General features: G+C 38.4%; 1 protein-coding gene across 6 annotated transcripts in view; it reads right to left on the reverse strand.

Moving 5' to 3' along the window:
- Window positions 1-19,626, reverse strand: part of LOC135226993 (integrin beta-PS-like) — a 156,728-nt gene that overhangs the window by 47,139 nt on the left and 89,963 nt on the right. For all 6 annotated transcript variants that reach the window (XM_064266716.1, XM_064266715.1, XM_064266718.1 and 3 more), the window contains exons 9-10: window positions 18,637-18,789; window positions 1,472-1,603 (exon numbers count right to left, since the gene is read on the reverse strand). In XM_064266716.1, coding sequence (XP_064122786.1) covers window positions 1,472-1,603; window positions 18,637-18,789 — 285 coding nt within the window. The remainder of the gene's footprint in view (window positions 1-1,471; window positions 1,604-18,636; window positions 18,790-19,626) is intronic.

Genomic DNA, 19,626 nt, shown 5'->3' on the forward strand with positions numbered 1-19,626 from the left:
ACAGGAATGTGTGGAAGAATAGGACGACTGAGGATAGGAGAGAGATTATGTTCTGTCTTAGGCTTAGGAGAAGAATCTCTACTCACAGAAGCCTTACTTTCAGCACAAGTGGCTGCCTTATTAAGCTTATTCCTCTTAAGTTTATTAAGATGAGACTCAAGCTTCTTCCATCTATTATCATCCCAATCCTTGCATTTAGAACAAGTAACCTCCTCATATGGCCATCCCTTACACTTAGTGTGCATGGTAAGTGCATCGTAACAAAGCTTAGTTAATCTAGTTTCACTGCCCTCACTAGAATAGAGAAGACTGGAAGCGCTAAAACCTGAACTAGCTAAACTACTAGGAAACAAAGCTAATTGTAAAGGCTAACCAAAAGAGGCAACAGTTTGAGTAAACTAAAGTGAATGTCACCAACTTAAGCATAGAACAACTGGCAAATCAGGACAGCAGGAGTACAGAGATCGACATGTAAATTGCATGGCATAAAATAGCAATGTCATTGGCTTCTGTCACTCCCACACTCCCATTGCAGTGGGCGGGGCCTGTCACCCCCACCTTGCAACAGTCACATTAATGTGAATTTTGAATTTAGGATGCCATGCAAGGCATAATCATTAGCTAAGTAATTACTTGGTAAGTTATTTATATATAATAATAATTAGCTATGTTAAAATTCCAGTTTACCTAATCACTCCCTTTTGAAGCAGGCCTTCTTCTATAATATTCAATTTAATGTTTTTCCCTGATCTCAAGGCCAGAGGTTGGTAATCTCACGTTGTCCAGGTAAGTTGTGTGGATCTTCAGTGTATCCCATTGATTAATAAAATCCCCCAGGTAAATTCCTATTAATATGTATACCTGAAGGTAAAAGTGGCAATGATTTTATGATTGCTCTTCCTTTTGATAACCAAGGCTATGAGTCTGGGGACTCATTGTGGGCCACAAAGGGTTATGGTCTGACTGAGTGACAATAAGCAAAAATAGCCAATAACTGGGGCTTATCAGCACCGATAACTGGATTTTGGTACCAATAACCTGTTAATCACACCTCTGTTAGGTATTTAATGGAGTCAATACTCTTATTGGTGCTAACTGGAAATAGGCACATTTCAATGATAGACAAGCACCAAAAAACCAGATCGCTGATAACCAGGGACTGCTTGTCTATGACATTTATAGGTTTCATCTTTCAACAACAGGCTAGGAGATTATGGCGACCATTTTTCCTACTATACTATAAATTTCTGGGGGTACAGATGTGTTATAACTATTAAACAATGTTCATATGCGCAAAATATCTTCAAATGCTTCTCAGTAAAACATTTATTGCAGAAAACCTTCTAAACATTTTAATGGTGGAAAACCAACAAATTGTGCCTTTTCTGATATCTGCAATAGCAATAAACACAGGAGTAGATAGTACTCAAAAAGGAGTTGTTACTTTCTAATTTTTTTTCAAAATACATACCTCATTTCCAGGCCTCTCACAATCACAGTCACACAGCATCTCGAGATCTATAATAAGCTTTTCACGAAGACCAACAGGGTATATACTAATAAGCTGTCTCCAATCACTCCTATCCTCTGGACATTTTGATAGCTGAAGAAGAAATTATAATAGTAAAACAAACTTTTCATATTAATCTGTATTATTAAAAAACATTTTTAGCCAAACAGGTAAGATCAGACATGCAAAGTATAGCACAGTGACGCTTAAAGGTAACTGATAAATCAAAATTAGAACATTTTCTAAACAAGTGTTTGTAGACTGCAAACCCTGGAAAATTTGGCAATGAATTGTTTCTCCTGAAAAGATACATGAAAAATGTGAAGACTACCTCTTCTAGTTCAAAAGTTAGGCCCAGTTAAATATCTAACTGACATTTGACCACTATGAATGAACTTGGCATTGACTTCACCCAACACTTGCTAGATAAGAAATCTATCCTATACAGTTCTTAAGCTAATGGACAGAAATAAATTCGTATTTGACCAGAAACACCCTTTAGGTCAAAAGTCACATTTCTTTCTTTACCAAAATTTGCATAGTTTCTGCCAGTTAAAAGTTCAACTTGAGTAAAATTTCTGTAAACAACCTTAAATCTTTTATAGTATACTGTTACAACAAAAATAAAAAAAGACAAACTATAACCTTGTGAAAGGTAACAGTAACTTAAACAAGTTAATTTCCAAAAGCAATTTTGGTAGGACAACAATCATTATGTTAGATACTACATATGGCATTACTTTATCAATATTTATGCACAAATTTAAGGATATAGGTGTGGAAGCTTTAATATAGTATAAGAAAACGAATGCTTTATAAGTACTTTTATCAAGAATTTTCTTTTATAGTTCAAATCATCTTAAGACAAAATTAAGTAAGGAAGAATTATATTAGGAAGAAATAATTCTGGCATCAATGAATCAATCAACCATGGCCTTTTGTAGTTGTGCATTTGGGTTCCTTTTCTTTACGATACACTTTAGCACACCTTCTCTACTTAATTATGGTATTAACTTCTCTATTTAATTATGGTATTAGCTTTTCTCCATTCAATGCTATTTTATGTACTTAATACCATTCCCTTCCTAACTGCCTTTTACTCCACTTTTCACAAGGCATTTTACTTGAATGAAGTTTGCTTTATCAAGCAAACTTCATTTAAGTAAAATGTCTTTTGTCCTGTCCCTAAATAGACTCTCTTCATCATGAATAATATATGCTATGAAATAATCCAAACAACAAAAATTCTCTATGTATAAAGCTATTACTTTCACAGTGGAACTCAATAACACATTAGGTTCAAAAGAGGAGATTCTTTATTTCCAAGTTTTCAGTGCCACATCTGCATCCATCTTTAAGGAGACAAATAATAAAAAAACATATTTCAGACATATATATTAAGCTGAAAATCATCTGCAGCTTACTTCTAATCCTGGCCTGTGACCTGGGTATGTATTAGGTCCAGTCCCATGGGCACTGCCTCATGACCATCACAAATGCATCTTTCTCCTTCAGTGTGTTCAATAACTCCATGAAACTTTCTAAGGTGTTCATTCATCTTTTTCTTTATGACTTCATAAAATTCATAAAATATAGAAGGACACTCAAAAATTAAACCAGTGGTAGGAAAGTACCCTTTAATCTTGGTAGGCAACTTTGTTCCCCAACTTATGTCTGTGCCGGAGCCACTGAACCAAGGACTTTCATGGTCTTGGGTTTGAGTTCCCTTGCTTGAGGGCACAATCGGGCATTTTGCCTCTCTTTGTTTTGTACACTTTCCTCTTTTTTTCCAAAGTGCTTAACACAGGCTGATGAAACAGCAAATGTTGCTTGGTGGATTAGCAGGAAAGCAACATTCTTCTTTACCTAATCTTTCCCTTCTCAGCTTTTCATAATTTCTAAATTTATCCTAACTGCCCTCCCCCACTTGTTATGGCAAACCAGACAGGTTTCTTTTTACCTTGCACGGTGTCTTGGCTTCGCCTTGTTGACAACTTGATTGCTGCACCTTTTTAATGACATATGGTCAATTTTATTCAGTTTTGTATGAAATTATTGTACATAATGTAAATACTGTTGTTGATTTTATTGTTTGTTTTTTTTGTTGATTTTTACTATGTTGTTGTTATGAATTTATTTCTTAGCTTTTCTTCTAACTTTACATTGCTAATTTTGATTCTTTAATTCTTCGGGAGACACTGAACTGAATCCTGAGCCTACTAATCCATACCATAAGAAAAACTGTAGAGTGCTTTACTCAAATATTAGAGGCTTGAGTTAAGCTTTCTTAATCTCCATCGTTTTGCTTGAAACTCTGATTTGATCTTTTTATCCGAGACACTTGTAAGTCGTAAAAGTTGAAGGTTGAATTTTTACTCCCTAGGTTTGTTGAATCTGACTACTTTTTTGTCATAACTTTCCACATGCACAGGGTATGGCAGTGTACACTAGGACTAGACAACCTATTTATCATCAGTTTTTTTGTTGTCAGAATTTCAGTAAATTCTAAAGTTCTATGCATTTGCCATTTACCACAATCCAAATACTGATGATATATGACTGTCCCTTGGAGAGGATTAGTATGGCTCACAGGATTCAAAAGCTTCATTCAATATTTGTACAGACTACAATGTAAAGCACAGTGAGTAGCTTAATTCAAACTCCAAAGATCAACATGGCAGGTCTGCTCAAGTTCTATGTATCCTCTGATTTTGTCCAGCAAATAGAGGAACCCACACACATGATTATACCTCATATTCACCGATGTTCCAGCTACTGTCATGTCTAAGGTCTGCAAGTATATAGCCACTTCCGAACCACTGCGTAAATTGGAAGGACATATCTGTCAATTAGTATACATTGGGTTCCCATATTCGTGTTCTAGGGTTTCGCAGATTTTTCTTTGGAACATATCTAAAAATTATTCGCAGGAGGACTCGCCCATTTGCAAGTTTCTCTGTGGAACATATCTAAAATTATTTGCAGTTCCCCCCCAGTGTTATTATGTGTACATAATAACACTGATATGAAATCATACAGCACTTACTTGAGATTAATGTTGATCATAGATGATGATGATATAGCCACGCAGCCTGATGAACGAATGTACGTACATATACTGGGTCAATTGGGTACGCATTATGCAGACTGTACATTTCATGAAATGTTTTAAGATGATTTCTAAATATGATATATATGTACATAAAGTGTTTTAATATGATACTTAAAGTATGCAGACCATATCTAAAATATGTAAGACAACAGTCATCAATAAGGGTGCTGACTTCATCGTCGGTGATATCGTCAAAGCCTTCAACACCAAGAATTTTTGCCAACTGGACCGCCTTATTAATGGTCGAATGCTGGATTTCCTTAGGAGAGAAGCCCGTATAATTATGGACACAGTCCTGCCGCAACTTACTCCAGCAGGCATTCAGGGCCTCCTCCTTCACGTCCTTCAGTAACCGGTTGATGACAGACAGACGTGGCAATCGTGAATTTACGCCAATAGGCTTTCAGCATAAATTCACTCTCATGGTCCATTGTATCAACAAGGTGCTGGAGGGAGTTCTCAGTGTAGAGTGCCTTGAAGGCACGGGTCATGCCCTGGTCCATAGGCTGGAGAAGAGAGGTGGTGTTTGGAGGGAGGAACTTGAGCTGGACTCCCTTGTAATAAAGATCGAGAGGGTGGCCACCAGCATTGTCCATTCTGAGTAAGACCTTGAATTCTATGTCCAAATCAGGACAGGTATTGCCTAACTTGAGGAATGAAGCTCTGGTGGAACCAGTACTCCCTAAGGACTTTCGTGATCCAGGCCTTGGGATTATGCATCCAGAAGACAGGCAGTAACGCCTTGTTCTTATTCTTGAGTGCCCTAGGATTTGCAGCCTTGTAAATGAGGCCTGGTTTCAGCATAAAGCCAACTGCATTCGCGCACATCAGGAGGGTCAACCTGTCCTTTTGTGCCTTGAATCTGGAGGCTTTAGCTTCATCCTTCATAAGGTGCATCCAGGATGGAATCTTCCAGAATAGGCCAGTTTCGTCCATATTGAACACCTGTTCTGGGTGGTATCCTTTCTCCTAGATTATTTTCTTAAAAGCCTCAGGATATTTCGCGGCTGCCTCTTTGCCAGCAGATGCAGCTTCCCCATGAAAGGAAATAGACTTTAGGTGGGAACTTTTCTGAAACCTGTGGAACCATCCTTTGCTTGCCTGAAAACCTTGGAGCTGAGGATGGTCCCATTGTGGCTCTTCTTCCTCTTCCTCTTCAGGAGCAGGTTCATCGAAGCCCAAGAAATGCGAATCCCCTTCTTCATTGCCTTCCTGTGCCTCTACATCTTCGGCTTCCTCTTCCTCGTCACCTCTTGTAGCAGTTGATAGCTGCTGGTGGAGCTGTCATGCTTTTTCAAGTGTGACCTTGGACTCAAGGGACACATTCTTCTTCCTGCAGTCCTTGATCCAGAATGCAAGTACAGATTCCTTTTTCACGATTGTTTTGTTTCTCACTGCGGACACAACCTTTGCTGTACCATAATATGTCATGCTAACACTCTTTTCTTATTTCACTTTCCTTTTTTTTTATATATATCTCACTGTGCTCTTGTTGACATTAAAATGGCAGCCAACCACAGCGTAACTTTTGCCCTCCTTCAATATATTGACAAGTTTTACCTTCTTGTCGTGCTTCATTACAGCCTTCTTTCGTTTCGCTTCCCTGCTGGAAGCCTTAGAAGGAGCAGGCCTCTTTTTATGGGGCCCTTTTCTGCGTGATGCACACAGATATTTGCTGATAAGTACAACACACCCTCGCGTTTACATTTGCGCGTTTACATTTGCTTATGTCAGTATTTTTCTATGCAATGAGGCTGATGACAGAGAGATGCACGATACCCACAATTCCTCTACACAAGATGGAACTCGGATTTCAACCAACCAATGCCAAGTATACAGCCAATGAGCGACAAGGAAAATGAATGCTGCTCCAGAAATGGCTGCTGTGCAGACAACAGCCAATAGCATGTCAAGTATCATTTCGTTTTGGTACTACTCTACCACATCATCACGGCGTCATTAGAGTTGTTTATCTGCGAAAAGTTGGCTTAGGTGAAGCATCTTTTTAAGAAAATCCAATTTTTGTTGAAATTCTGCTGTGTTTAGTTTAAAGTATTACAGAACTGTAATATTTGAATATTAATTCATCTTTTTCCATCATAAGAAATTTATTTAGTCAAGAAAATATTTTTAGTACATATGCATGAAAATACGCACTACTGCGAGCCGCAGAAGGAAACATATGTCCCCTGACAGACCAGGACTTGGAAAAGCTGAAGTAGCAAGGAAGAAGACACTCCAGGTTCAGGAGAGGAACAGGAGCAGGAGGAGGAGAGCGGCCTGGCTTTGGAACGCCCGTTCCAAGTTAAAAGAATGATAAAACGACCTCCAGGAGTATGTTTCAACATGGGATCCTTACATGGAATGGTCCTTGAAGTTTTCCAACATTCTTGATACAGCATTGGAGCCCTATAAACAAGCCCTCACCTTCATGAAGAAGCAACGACAGCAGCTGCCAATCACAATGTTCATCACACGAAAGGAGGACCCTCCAAAGCCTCCCAAATTGCCCGAAGTAGTGTCCCTTGAATTGCCTGAAGAAGTGCCTCCTAAATTGCCGGAAGAAGTGCATCACAAATCACCTGAAGAAGTGTCTCCCGAAGCGTCTCCTGAAGGTGATGAGCGCCCTCAGAGGAGATGTAGCAACTCCTCTGCTAAGCTGTGCAGTCACATTTTCATTGTCATTCATTGGACTGCACAGCTTATTCATCATCATCATCTTTAAGCAACATTTGTCACTGCTGAGTACCCTATTTTGTTGAACTACTGGTAAATTTTTTTTTTTTAATGTTCATACCGATCTCTCTCTCTCTCTCTCTCTCTCTCTCTCTCTCTCTCTCTCTCTCTCTCTCTCTCTCTCTCTCTTTGGAGATTTTACATACAATTGTTTCCCTCACAAAAAGAATACTGGATGTCTTAAATAGTAACTGTATGAAAGAAAATGTGCATGACTGAATACTTATGGGAGGACTGGATTATTTTCACATACGTAACTAAGTCATGCAGTATGTACGCATGTATTTATAACCATAAAATGTAAGATTTACTTTAAAATAGTATCAATAATATTTCAAAGATTAATATGAACCATAATAGGATGATATTTTAATGTATATTTGATGTAGGATGGTATTCTTAGGGATACTTTGGAGTTTCCACGTTCAAAATAGGAGTTCATAGCATTTTTAGAAGGGGGTTCTAAACATTTGCGGGGGGTCTGGTACACATCACCCCCGAATACAATGGGACCACTGTATGTATTTCTAATGTCACCAATGGATAAACCGGCTAGCTGGAATCTAGAGCCAATCAGGATCATATCATTGAAGCTTGTCAGGCACTTGATATTTCAGATACTATATATAACAGATCCAAAGCCCATAAAGTTGTTAAATGATGGTTATTTTAGTACAGTATGCACCTAAAAAGGTCAAGATTAGGGAAAATTACCATCCTTGGTTTGATGATACATGTAGACAAACTTACCAAGACAAATAAACCAAATTCAACACGGGGAGATGAAATCATTCATACAAAAATTACACTTTTGTTGACTCTAGCCATATATTGTGAATAGAATTTACCATATGGCTGAGAGAAATCACTACTATACTAATTCCTAAAATTGAAAGTTTCAAGGAATTACTCAGCCTTATCTGTGAACCAGGTTCATCTTCCATTCCACCACGACTAAGTATTATTATTATTTTTTATCTGTCAACCTATTTGACTGGGTGGTATTTATAGTGTGGGGTTCTGGGTAACACCCGGCTTCCTAAGGAGTCCATCACTTTTCTTACTATGTGCACACTATTTCTAATAGCACACACTTCTGCATGAATCCTGGAGCTACTTCGGCATCTAGTTTTTCCAGGTTTCTTTTCAGGGATCTTGGAATTGTGCCTAGTGTTCCTATGATTATGGGTACAATTTCCACTAGTATATCCCATAACCTTTATTTCTAGTTACAGGTCTTAATACTTATCAGTTTTTTCTTTTCTTTCTCATCTAATCTGGTGTAATGGTATTGCGTCATCAATGTGTCTGTATATTTCTGGGTCTTCATCTTTTATCAGTCCTTCTTCCCATGCCCTCCTTAGCTACTCAAGTGCTCCACTCTTGATATTGACAAACTGTCCTCTATGCTTAATAGACCTCTCCCTCCTTCCTTTAGTGTTATGCATAGTCTGTCTGTATTTGCTCTTGGGTGCAGTGCTTTGTAATTGTTAAGTGTTTTCTAGTGTTCTGGTCTATGGCTGAGTCCCACCTTCATCCATTCCACTACTCCTGCGCTGTATCTGATTACTGGTACTGCCCAAGGGTTTGTGACTTTCGCCATGTTCCCAGCATTGAGTTTTGTCTTGAGTATCACCGCCAGTCTGCGTATATTCTTTCCTGATCGTGTACTCCATCTCTTGGTGTTTTATATATGCTCCTACTTTTATTCCCAGGTACAGATCATCCCCAGTTATAAGCGAGGGTTCCGTTCCCGATGACGTGACAATAACTGAAAATCAGTGATAATAGTGCCAATCCCTGGTTATCAGCACCAATAACTGGGGATCAGTGCATATCAGCGCCAAAAATCCAATTATCATTGTTGCAAGCCAAGCCCCATAAAATCAGACGACCAATAAGTGGGGACTGCCTGTATTTGTATCCTGTCTCATCTATGCGTTTGATGCTATTCCCGTCTGGTAACTTTATCAATAATCGTCAGTCCCTGTCACTCTGCCAATTTGTATGTTAAGCAACGTGCATGTTCCTATTTCTTTGATGTTGTCCATAAACATCAGTTGGTTAATTCTGTTACCTCCTTCTTGAGTTGGTACCCAGCATCCAACTTCTGCAATACTTTTGTCATGGGAATCATGGCTGCTACGAAGAGTAGTGGGGACAGTGAGTCCCCTTGAACGATACCTCTCCTGATGTTAACCTCTGCTAGTCTTATCCAAGAGCTTGTAAGTAGTATACACTGTATTCCAGTTGTGCATTGCATTTTTTCGGAAGCTGATGGTGTTTTCCTCTGCCATATATTTTCATGTATTCTATTAGCAACTGTGTGGTATCATGTTGAAGGCTTTCTTGTAGTCAATCCATACCATGATCAGGTTGTAAGCTTGTAAGTTGTATACTGTATTCCACTTGTGCATTGCATTTTTTAGGACGCTGATGGTGTTCTCCTCTGCCCATATATTTTCATGCATTCTATTAGCAACTGTGTTGTATCATGTTGAAGGCTTTCTTGTAGTCAATCCATACCATGATTAGGTTGGTTCCCCTTCTCTTATTATTCTTCATTACCATTTTGTCTATCAGGAGCTAAACTTCCTACTGCAGCCTTTATGTTGGTGGAAGATGGGGTTTGTATCTTCTAGGTAGTTGTACATAGTATAGCCTTTCACTGATGATACCTGTTAGTAACTTCAACATTATTGGTAAGCAGGTGATAGGCCTGTAGTTACTTGCTATCTTTCCCTTGTTCTTGTCTTTCTATACTAAGATGTTATCCCTGTGGTCATCCATTTGGGTGCATGGTGGTTTGTGTTACAATGCTGGAGTTGTTCTGCTTCTTTGTGGGTGTAGGGACTTGAAGTTTTTCAGCCGGGACCTGGGGCTTTCCAGTTGGGCATTTTCTTCAGTTGTTGTCAGTCTGACAGTGTCTAGCATGATCTTGGTGAATCTGTTTTTTCTCCCCATTTCTTCTGCCTTGATTTCTTGGAGCCATGTTACATGTTGGTTGTGTAATACTGGATTGCTGCACGTTTTCCCAGTCTTTTACTTGGTTTGGCTTCAGGAATTTCCCGGTGGTTGCCTTCCCCTCTTTGTTGGCGGTAGTACAAGTCTTTTCTGGTTGCTTCTGAAGAGTTTGTTCTGTTGCTGCTCATGTCCTGCTGGATCTTATGTGCTTTGGCTTTAAGTCTCTGTTTCATATCTTCTATTGTGTTGTTTAGTCCCTTCTCCAGCACTTTCCATTTCTTGTTCGGTTCTTCCTAATTTTCTTGCTTCTTAGCCTTTTTTTTGCCATCTCTTTTAGTTTACGCAAGTCAGATCTCATCACCATGATTAGTTTTTCTATGTGTTGTTGTTGTGAGTATATTATTATTAATTATTATTATTATTTTCTTTTTTTATCACAGTCATCCTTTTCGACTAGGTGGTTTTTATAGTGGGGGGTTCTAGATTGCATCCTGCCTCCCTAGGAGTCCATCACTTTTCTCACTATGTGCACTCTTTCTAGAAACACACTCTTCTGCATGGTTCCTGAAGCTACTTCAGCATCTAGTTTTTCTAGTTTCCTTTTCAGGGATCTTGGGATCATGCCTAGTGTTCCTATGATTATGGTTAAGTATATCATAGTTTAACCAGACCACTGAGCTGGTTAACAGTTCCCCTAGGGCTGGCCCAAAGGATTAGATATTTTTACATGGCTAAGAACCAATTGGTTACTTAACAATGGGACCTACAACTTATTGTAGGATCCGAACCACTTTATATAGAGAAATGAATTTCTAATAACCAGAAATAAATTCCTCTGATTCCGCGTTAGCAGAGTGGTGAAGCAAACTCGGATTACATCATCGGTAGGTGAGCACGTAACCCACTCGTCCAATGAGTAACTGATTATGGGTACTATTTCCACTGGCATATCCTGAATCCTTCTTATTTCTGTTTTCAGAATTTATTGTTTATAGATATTTTCCCTTTCTTTCTCATCAACTCTGGTGTCTCTTGGTATTGTGACATCAATGAGTGATACTTTCTTCTTGATTTTGTCAACCAACATTAAGTCTGGTCTATTGGCACATATCACCCTATCTGTTATGATCATCCCAAAGAAACTTTATCTGATTGTTTTCTATCACACCCTCAGGGTGGTGTTCATACCACTCATTACTGCAAGCTAGCTGGTGTTTTTTGCACAGGCTCCACCAGAGGGCTTTTGCTACTGAATCATGCCTCTTTTTTGTACTGGTTCTGCGCAAGTGCTAGATATTCACTTGCTATATGGTCTCATTTTTCATATGGAACTTCCTACTTATGGGTGAAATGATATTTCCATCTATGGTTCTTTGGACATATCTGGTTCTTAGGGCCTGATCTTGTGCCATTGTTAGCATTCATTGTTTCCTTCTTGATTTCTCCCTTCTTTAGCCCACTACCATGTTTCATTGCTGGCCAGTTCTTTAGAGTCTGTCTCATGCACTGTCCATGCATTGGTTTGTTGTGCCAATCCAGTGTTCTGTTCATTCTCCTGTGTCTGTATATTTCCGAGCCTTCTTCTACTTTTATCAGTCCTTCTTCCCATGCACACCTTTGCCAACCAGTCTTCACTGGTTTTCAGATAGTATTGTCCCAGTACTCTGCTCTAGATGTTGATGCAGTCGATAATGCTTAGTAGTCCTCTCCCTCTTTCCTTTTGTAGTATGTACAGTCTGTCTGTATTTGCTCTTGCATGTAGTGCTTTGTGTATTGTCACACGTTTCCTAGTTTTCTGGTCTATGCTGCGGAAATCACCCTTTGTCCACTCCACTACTTAATTGATGTATCTGATTACTGGTACATACTGCCCATGTGTTTATGGCTTTCATCACATTTCCAGCGTTGAGTTTTAACTTGAGCATCATCTCAAGTCTCTACATATATTCTTTCCTAAGCATGTCTTTTATCTTTTGGTATTTCATACATTATTATTATTATTATTATTATTATTATTATTATTATTATTATTATTATTATTATTATTATTATTCTTATTCTTATTCTTATTCTTATTATTATTATCATTATATTATTATATTATCATTATATTATTATTATACTATTATTATTATTATTATTATTATTTAGTAGATGCAACCTATTCATATGGAACAAGCCCACAGGGCCACAGACTTGACATTCAAGCTTCCAAAGAATATAAAGTTCAATATGAAAAAGTAAGAGGAAACAAAGTGAAATGCAGAAAGAAGAGATCCCACTTATAAAAAAGATTAAAAAATCAATAAATAAAGCTAAAAATGTATTAAAATCCAAGAAGAATATTGTAAGGGTAGTAATGCATTGTATTTATGATTGAACTTCTTAAAAGTTCCAATTGCACGACTTCCTCTGGGAGGCTGTTCCACAGTCCAACGATGTGAGGAATAAAGGACCTTGGAACTGAGAAGTTCAACAGCAATACTCATTCTCCTGTCTCTATATTTCCAGGTCTTTGTCTACTTTTATCAGTCCTACTTCCCATTCACACCTTAGCCACTCAGTCTTCACTGGTTTTCAGATATTGCCCCAGTGCTCTGCTCACGATGTTGACGCAGTCCCCTATGCTTAGTAGCCCTCTCCCTCCTTCTTTTCGTGTTTATGTAGTCTGTCTGTATTTGCTCCTGGGTGTATTACTTTGTGTATTGTCACATGGTTCCTAGTTTTCTGGTCTATGCTGCAGTGTTCACCCTTCGTCCACTCCAATACCATGCGCTCTATCTGATTACTGGTACTGCCCATGTATTTTTGGGCATTGTCATGGTTGATCACTTCTTAATGGACCTTGCCATGAATGGGACATTGGAACTTGTCCTAAATTGAGGTCTGGGGGTCTATTTCCACAAAAGGGCTGCTGCTGGATGGGAGAGACCGTATTGGGAACAAAGGCAGGTGAATCTTTGGGACGCTTGGAGGAATGAGCCGACAGATCTTGCATCGACTTCTTCTGAAGGTCGGACGCAATTTCCTTAACAGCAGTAAAGGAGCAACAGAGCTCTCTCTTCTTATGTACTCCCAAAGTGAAAAGAGAGGAAAGCTCTAGAGAGCCATTCCTAATGGCCTTGTCTCCACAGGACAAGACTCCTAGCCAGTCTGAGGCGATGACTCCTGATATGGCTTGGTAGTCCTCAATCTTCTTAGCCAGCACTCCCACTATCCTTGAATACGTTCTTAAGAAAGTGGTTTAGCTCCGCTGAAAAGAACACACAGTGTCAAGAAGAGTTGATGACAATAGAGAAGTCCCCTTGGAAGAAGGCAGCTACTCCCAAAGGGGCTTCCCAAGTGACAAAAGATATATGTCTTCTTCAAACTAAGCAAGAAGGAAGAAAGGTGAGAAGCTTTCCCTTCCTCCCTTTTAGCTAAAAGTCAATCTCCCATCTCCTTGAGAAACTTCTGCAGGACGAAGTAACATCTTGGGGAGCCTAATCCTCCCGTCCAGAAGACTCCTCATTAAGAGAAGTCGAGTCAGTGAGACCGGGCAGCTGGGATGAAAAAGGAGGGAAATTTGTTATAAAAAAAAAAAAATAAAAAAAAAAATACTGAAGAGGAGCTGCATAGAAAGTCTAGGAAGCAAAAGGAGCTTTCTTCAACAAGCTCATTATTTCAGCTAATTGTTGCTTTAATAGGAACCAATGACAATTCACTTGCTCTAAACGTGACACCTGAAGTGAAGAAACACGTCTGCGAGTGGCCCTTGGCACTCAGAAGTGGGTGCACTGTGATAGATTAAGTGCAATTTCACATAATTTGGCATCAAATGGTAAATGAGAACTGGTAACACTGCACCAGGCGCTTGGAAGCTGGTGCTGTGTCCCATCTAGCTACAGTGTAACTATAAGAGAGTTGTGGGCTAGTACAGTAGACTTCATGTATTCGCATTTTCATGATTCACGGACTCACCTATTCGCAGGTTTCACTATTGATCACATCTATCCAATATTCTAAGAAAATTCGCCTATTTGCAGTATTTTTCACAGAGAAATATTTACTAATTACTGAATTTTCATATCAATTTTGTAACTAAATGCACTATTTTAATAAAACTATTAAAATAATTAGGTATAAGCATTTTTAAAGGGGGTTTTAAGTTTTCACAGATTTTAGCTAGTATTCTCGGGGGGTCTGGTGCGCATTCCCCGTGAATACTGGGGGTCCACTGTACTGGTTGTCATATATAGCTTAACTGGAACTGGAACTACTAGACATATCTTATTGAACCTAAATTTGAGACTGGCAATGGCATTAGGGTCGGAAGCAAGGGCACCAGGCATGGAAAGTAGGTGGATGAAAAGTAGGAGGACAAGGATTAGGAGAAAAGTTGGGAATAGGAATAGAAGGAACAGCAGGCTAACTTCTAACATAGGTTAGGAGTTGTTTCTAGGCTACGTGACTGTCCCGCAGCTCTAGAAGCTGCTTTCCGCTTCCTATCCCTTCTAACTTGTCTTGGTGAGATCTAAGAACTTTCCACTTTTTCTCATCCTAATCATTACATTCTGCACAAATTTTCTCCCTATTACACTCCTGTCCCCTACACTTACTTCAAACTTTATGTGAATCATAGCAATATTTGAGTCAATCTGGTCTTACAACCTTCGTTACAATAGCAAAGGCTAGAGGAACTAGAATCAGACATAACTAGGGTTCCAAAAAACTTTTTTGGAAAAACTTTTTTTGTGGAGAAAACAGAGAAAAAAGTCCAAATTTTTTGGTGTTTTTTTTCAACATTTATTCACAGTCTATTGCTTCCTAAACTACAAAAATGACTAACTGTGCTTTTATTATGCCTAAAGCTTGGGAAACAAGGGAATTTAACACTAGAAAGAAAAATCCATTGGTGTGAAAAATCAAAACTAGGGAGAGTAAGGAAAACTAATGGTATCTCAACCATCAGCCACTTGACATTATAAGTGTTTTGGGTACATAACTACATTTATATTTCAATATTTCTCATTTTAACATATAATTTTTCAGTTATCAAACAAGTTTTACTGTTATTTTTCTATCATATCTCGAAACCATGAGGTACTGGGAAGAGAGGTATGAAAACTGTATGACTGGCAACAGTTCCTTAAAAGTATGTATGAAACAGTATGATACAAGACATATACATGTTCAGTATCAAACCTGTTCAACAGAAGCTTAGGTCAAATTTTCTTGATCTCCAGAGTTGTGCCTGTAACTACAATGTTGTTTTTATTTTACTCTTGTTCCATATCTATAATTTGTTGTTTTTATCCAAGACTCTTGTCATGTAACTACAATTGTTGTTGTTATCTAAGACTCTTTTAAGTAGTAAAAATGGTGGCAAGGAGAATTCTGACAAGAGCTAAAACATTCGAAACACACTGGTGGAGAACAAGTAAACTAGACAGTCATCCGGGCAGCCATTCGTACCGTCAACAAGACCTAAATAAGCTCAAGGTGTACATTAAAACTCTAGAGTACGATGAGAACACAGGCATGCATAAACACTGGGAAACCTTTCATGAGGAATACACAGAAAAACACTCTAGATGTATACCATTAAGGCAAATACTAACAAATGGCAACCCTCAGCCAAGGTGGTTCAACAGGGAAATTAAAAATAAGATAAGAGAAAGAGACATACTGCACAAATCAATGAACCCACACTCAACACTAATAGAAGGAAGCAGGCATAAAGAACTCTGTAGATTGGTGGCAAATTAGTAATAAATGAAAAGATAAATGAGGATAAGAGAGTTGCATGAGTTTGTAAAGTTTTCCTTTATTGATGACATGAATTAGAAACTTCTTTTTCTGGATTCTTTTTCTTATCTGGAGCATGTACCACTGAACTTGTGGTCTTGTCAGACTTATCTACATTATTTACAATTATTTGGTCAGTGGAGGTACGTATTGCAAGTCATTCACAACTGGTCCAGAGGTTGTCAGTTGCGCCAAAACATCACCATCAAAGGACCTAGAGGTACTCAAATCCTTATAACTACTAGACATAAAAATCTGAGAAAAACTGAAAAACTTCAAAAGATATCATCAGCCTTTAATGGAGTTTATTCTCCCACCAATGGCACAAGTGAGAACCGACTCCCAAATTTCCACATCCCTACCCTACCCCACAGGGGATGGCTCAACATGAATAGAGTGGCCCAAGTGTAAGCCAAATCCACTTACTAGGACTGCGAACATTACAAGAATACAATCATCTCCACCCTAACCATTTTATGGTCAAACCAGATACAAAGCTGAGAGTCCTAATCCCAGAACCAGAACCCCTGGAATCCATGGCATAGCCCTGCAGATGGGTGCTGCCCTTGAGCTATCAATCTGACACCTCTCAGGTCCAAACATTACTGGGTAGCTGATGGTTCTACCACAGTTCCCACTATTCAGCTTCAGATATAAACCCAACCCCATCTATATCTTTTCCTATTTATGAGATCCAACAAATTTTAACAAGTAGAAAATTCCACAAGATTAACCGAATGAAATATACTATAAAAATAAATGGGACTCTTGAACTCAACCCAGGAACAAATTCCTGAGGTTCAAGAGGCCCCTCACCAAGTCAAGGTGTACGCATCCCTTGCTAATACGGGGACCCACTGTATATCTTAAAGGACAAAGAATCCCAGGTGTAGAAGAGACCTGATAATTAGGCTTAGTAGTACACACATCCTGGGGAGCTGATTGCATAGCGCTTCTTAGATTGTACAAAGCCCTTATACTATCTAAGTTGTTATATGGATGTGAAATATATTCTTCGGCCACACCTAGTCATTTAACAAGTTTAGACTTTGTGCACCATATTAGCATTAGACTAGCCACTGGTGCTTTTAAAACCTCATCTGTTCCAAGCCTGCTGGTCTTTTAATAGTTTTATCACAAAAAGTGCATTTTATGATGAAATTGATAAGAAAATATAGTCATTTGTGGAAAATAACGAGAATAGGAGAATTTCCCGCGAATAACACCCGTAGAGGAATCCGCGAATATGTGACTCCGTGAATCCGGAGTCCACGAATATGGGGGGTTCACTGTAAATCATTTTCAGGACATAGTCCACATATGCAGCAGAATTAACAGAAACAGTTTAGGTGTTTGAAAACTTGAAGCCATTCAAATCTGACCATTTGGTCATTTGATGAATTGTCAACTGAAGTTTTCTTTCAATTGTGGATATTCTTGCTCCAGAAAACATGGAAATATTATCCACAAAAATTGTGAGAAAGACATCATCAGGAATAATTGCAGATATGCCATTTAACTGCCGGAAAAGAGTAACACAGCACGTTAACTTGAGGGACTCCTTCTACTTAGCATGTTCTTTCAGAAAAAGTATGACCTACTATTTATTACCTGTGTGTTAAAATGCCTCTCAGGAATAATGGTAATTCCCCTCTTAATCCGCATTCATGAATAACTTTCAAGATCAAAGAATATTGGTCAGTCATGTGATGCTGCTTGGATGCAAATGAATTGCAAACAGATGACTCAAGATGGACTATGAAGTCTTTTGTGTGCAATTTCGAATCCACACTCTGCAGGTGATAAAATGGCCTTTTTTCCCCATGATTCAGTCCATGCATTGACAATTTTTTCCATATTCTGTTTATAAAACTTAAAAAGCTTTGTTTATTGATACAGGCATTATCACAGCATAAGAAATTTCCACAAGATTAACCAATGAAATTTATAACCATAAATGGGACTCTTGAACTCAAGCCCGGGGAACAAATTCCTGGGGTTCAAAAACCCCCCTCACCAAGTCAAGGTGGTCCAAAGTCGAGGGGGACAACTTGTTGAGCAGCCAAAGACCAGGAATTCACACTTAAAAGTATAAATGTGGCAATTTTTTCTGTTTTCTGTACATCTTTGTGATAAATTTTCATCTAAATTTCTTCACATGATATCTCCTGCGTCACATGATACATAAACATTTTAAGCCATAACTGAATGAGTGGATCCAGAATTTGATTATAGGGTTTCAAGAAAAGTGTTAAGACGTAGCAAGTTTTTCTCTGTACATATATATCTACACTGAAAAACAGGAAGCAGCAGTCTGTTGTCAGTGAAATTAGATTAAAGTCAATTTCACTTTCAATAATAACATTATTACAGCAACAGTAATAATAATAATAATAATAATAATAATAATAATAATAATAATAATAATATCCCAAAATGAACATCTGAAATTGCTTGAATGACAGTGTCCTCTTTATAAAGTTAAAATTTTTGTCTAGAGTAAGCTCCAGTAAACTTAAGTACTCACTTTAACTTCTACACGGAAGTCAACCTGATCACCAACACGAAGCCCTTGACAAATATGCGTTTCCTTTTCTGTGGCCCCCTTACATTTAGAGAAGAATCGTATAGAAACAGGATCTGTTGCATCATGCTTCAACTCTACTTTACTGGTGATTTTCTGAAAAAGAAATAAATTATTATTTACAAGTATTGGCTCTTCTTTTCTGCTTTAACTAAAAGCTTTTAATTTCTTTCTTTTAATTTGATAAACCACTATAAAACCAAGTTTTTAAAACAAGATTTTCTACAAAACCATTTTTATTAGTTTTATTCCCAGTAAAATGAACCCAGCTATGTAGATTCCAAAAGTTGGAAGAAGAAACGTTCCACTAGGCGTGCCCAGCCAGCAGTTTACAGCAAAAAAGCTCCCTCATAAAGTGAAGCCATCTTTCCTAATACACAGTACTGACCTAAAATAACTTTCTCTCTTTACTATTATACTTTAGAAGTAACAATTATGCTACTTAGCAGATATTTTGAAATCACAATTTTTGAAAGTAAAATGTATTTTTCCTAATTATACAAACCATCGGTCCTTTACAATAGGAATTACTTAAGGCGAAGCCTGGACGCAGCCGCTGAATTTTCAAACAAGGCAGTACGGTAGTTAACTACCATCCAGTCGTTGGTTTGCCCAGACCGTGGTTGAGCGTTCAATTTGCTTATGGCCCAGGTAACAGATTGAGGGGTGGCTTGAGGTGGGCAGTATGTGTCAAGGACCTAGGTTTGTATAGTTAGGAAAAATACAATTTACTTTCAAAAACTGTGATTTGTTCCTACACAGTATACAAACCGTCAATCCTTTACAATAGGAAGACTCACTGATTGGTGGGAGGAATCTGAGTGAGCTCCTGTGAACCGACTGGTGTTCAGCCTACCTGGGCTCTTCTCTCAGTCTTTAGAGCAAGGAACCTGCCACTGACCTCTGATCGGAGTTATAGAACTGTGGGATCAG

The sequence above is a fragment of the Macrobrachium nipponense genome, chromosome 15, assembly GCF_015104395.2.
Source record: "Macrobrachium nipponense isolate FS-2020 chromosome 15, ASM1510439v2, whole genome shotgun sequence".
NCBI classification, from domain to species: Eukaryota; Metazoa; Arthropoda; class Malacostraca; order Decapoda; family Palaemonidae; genus Macrobrachium; species Macrobrachium nipponense.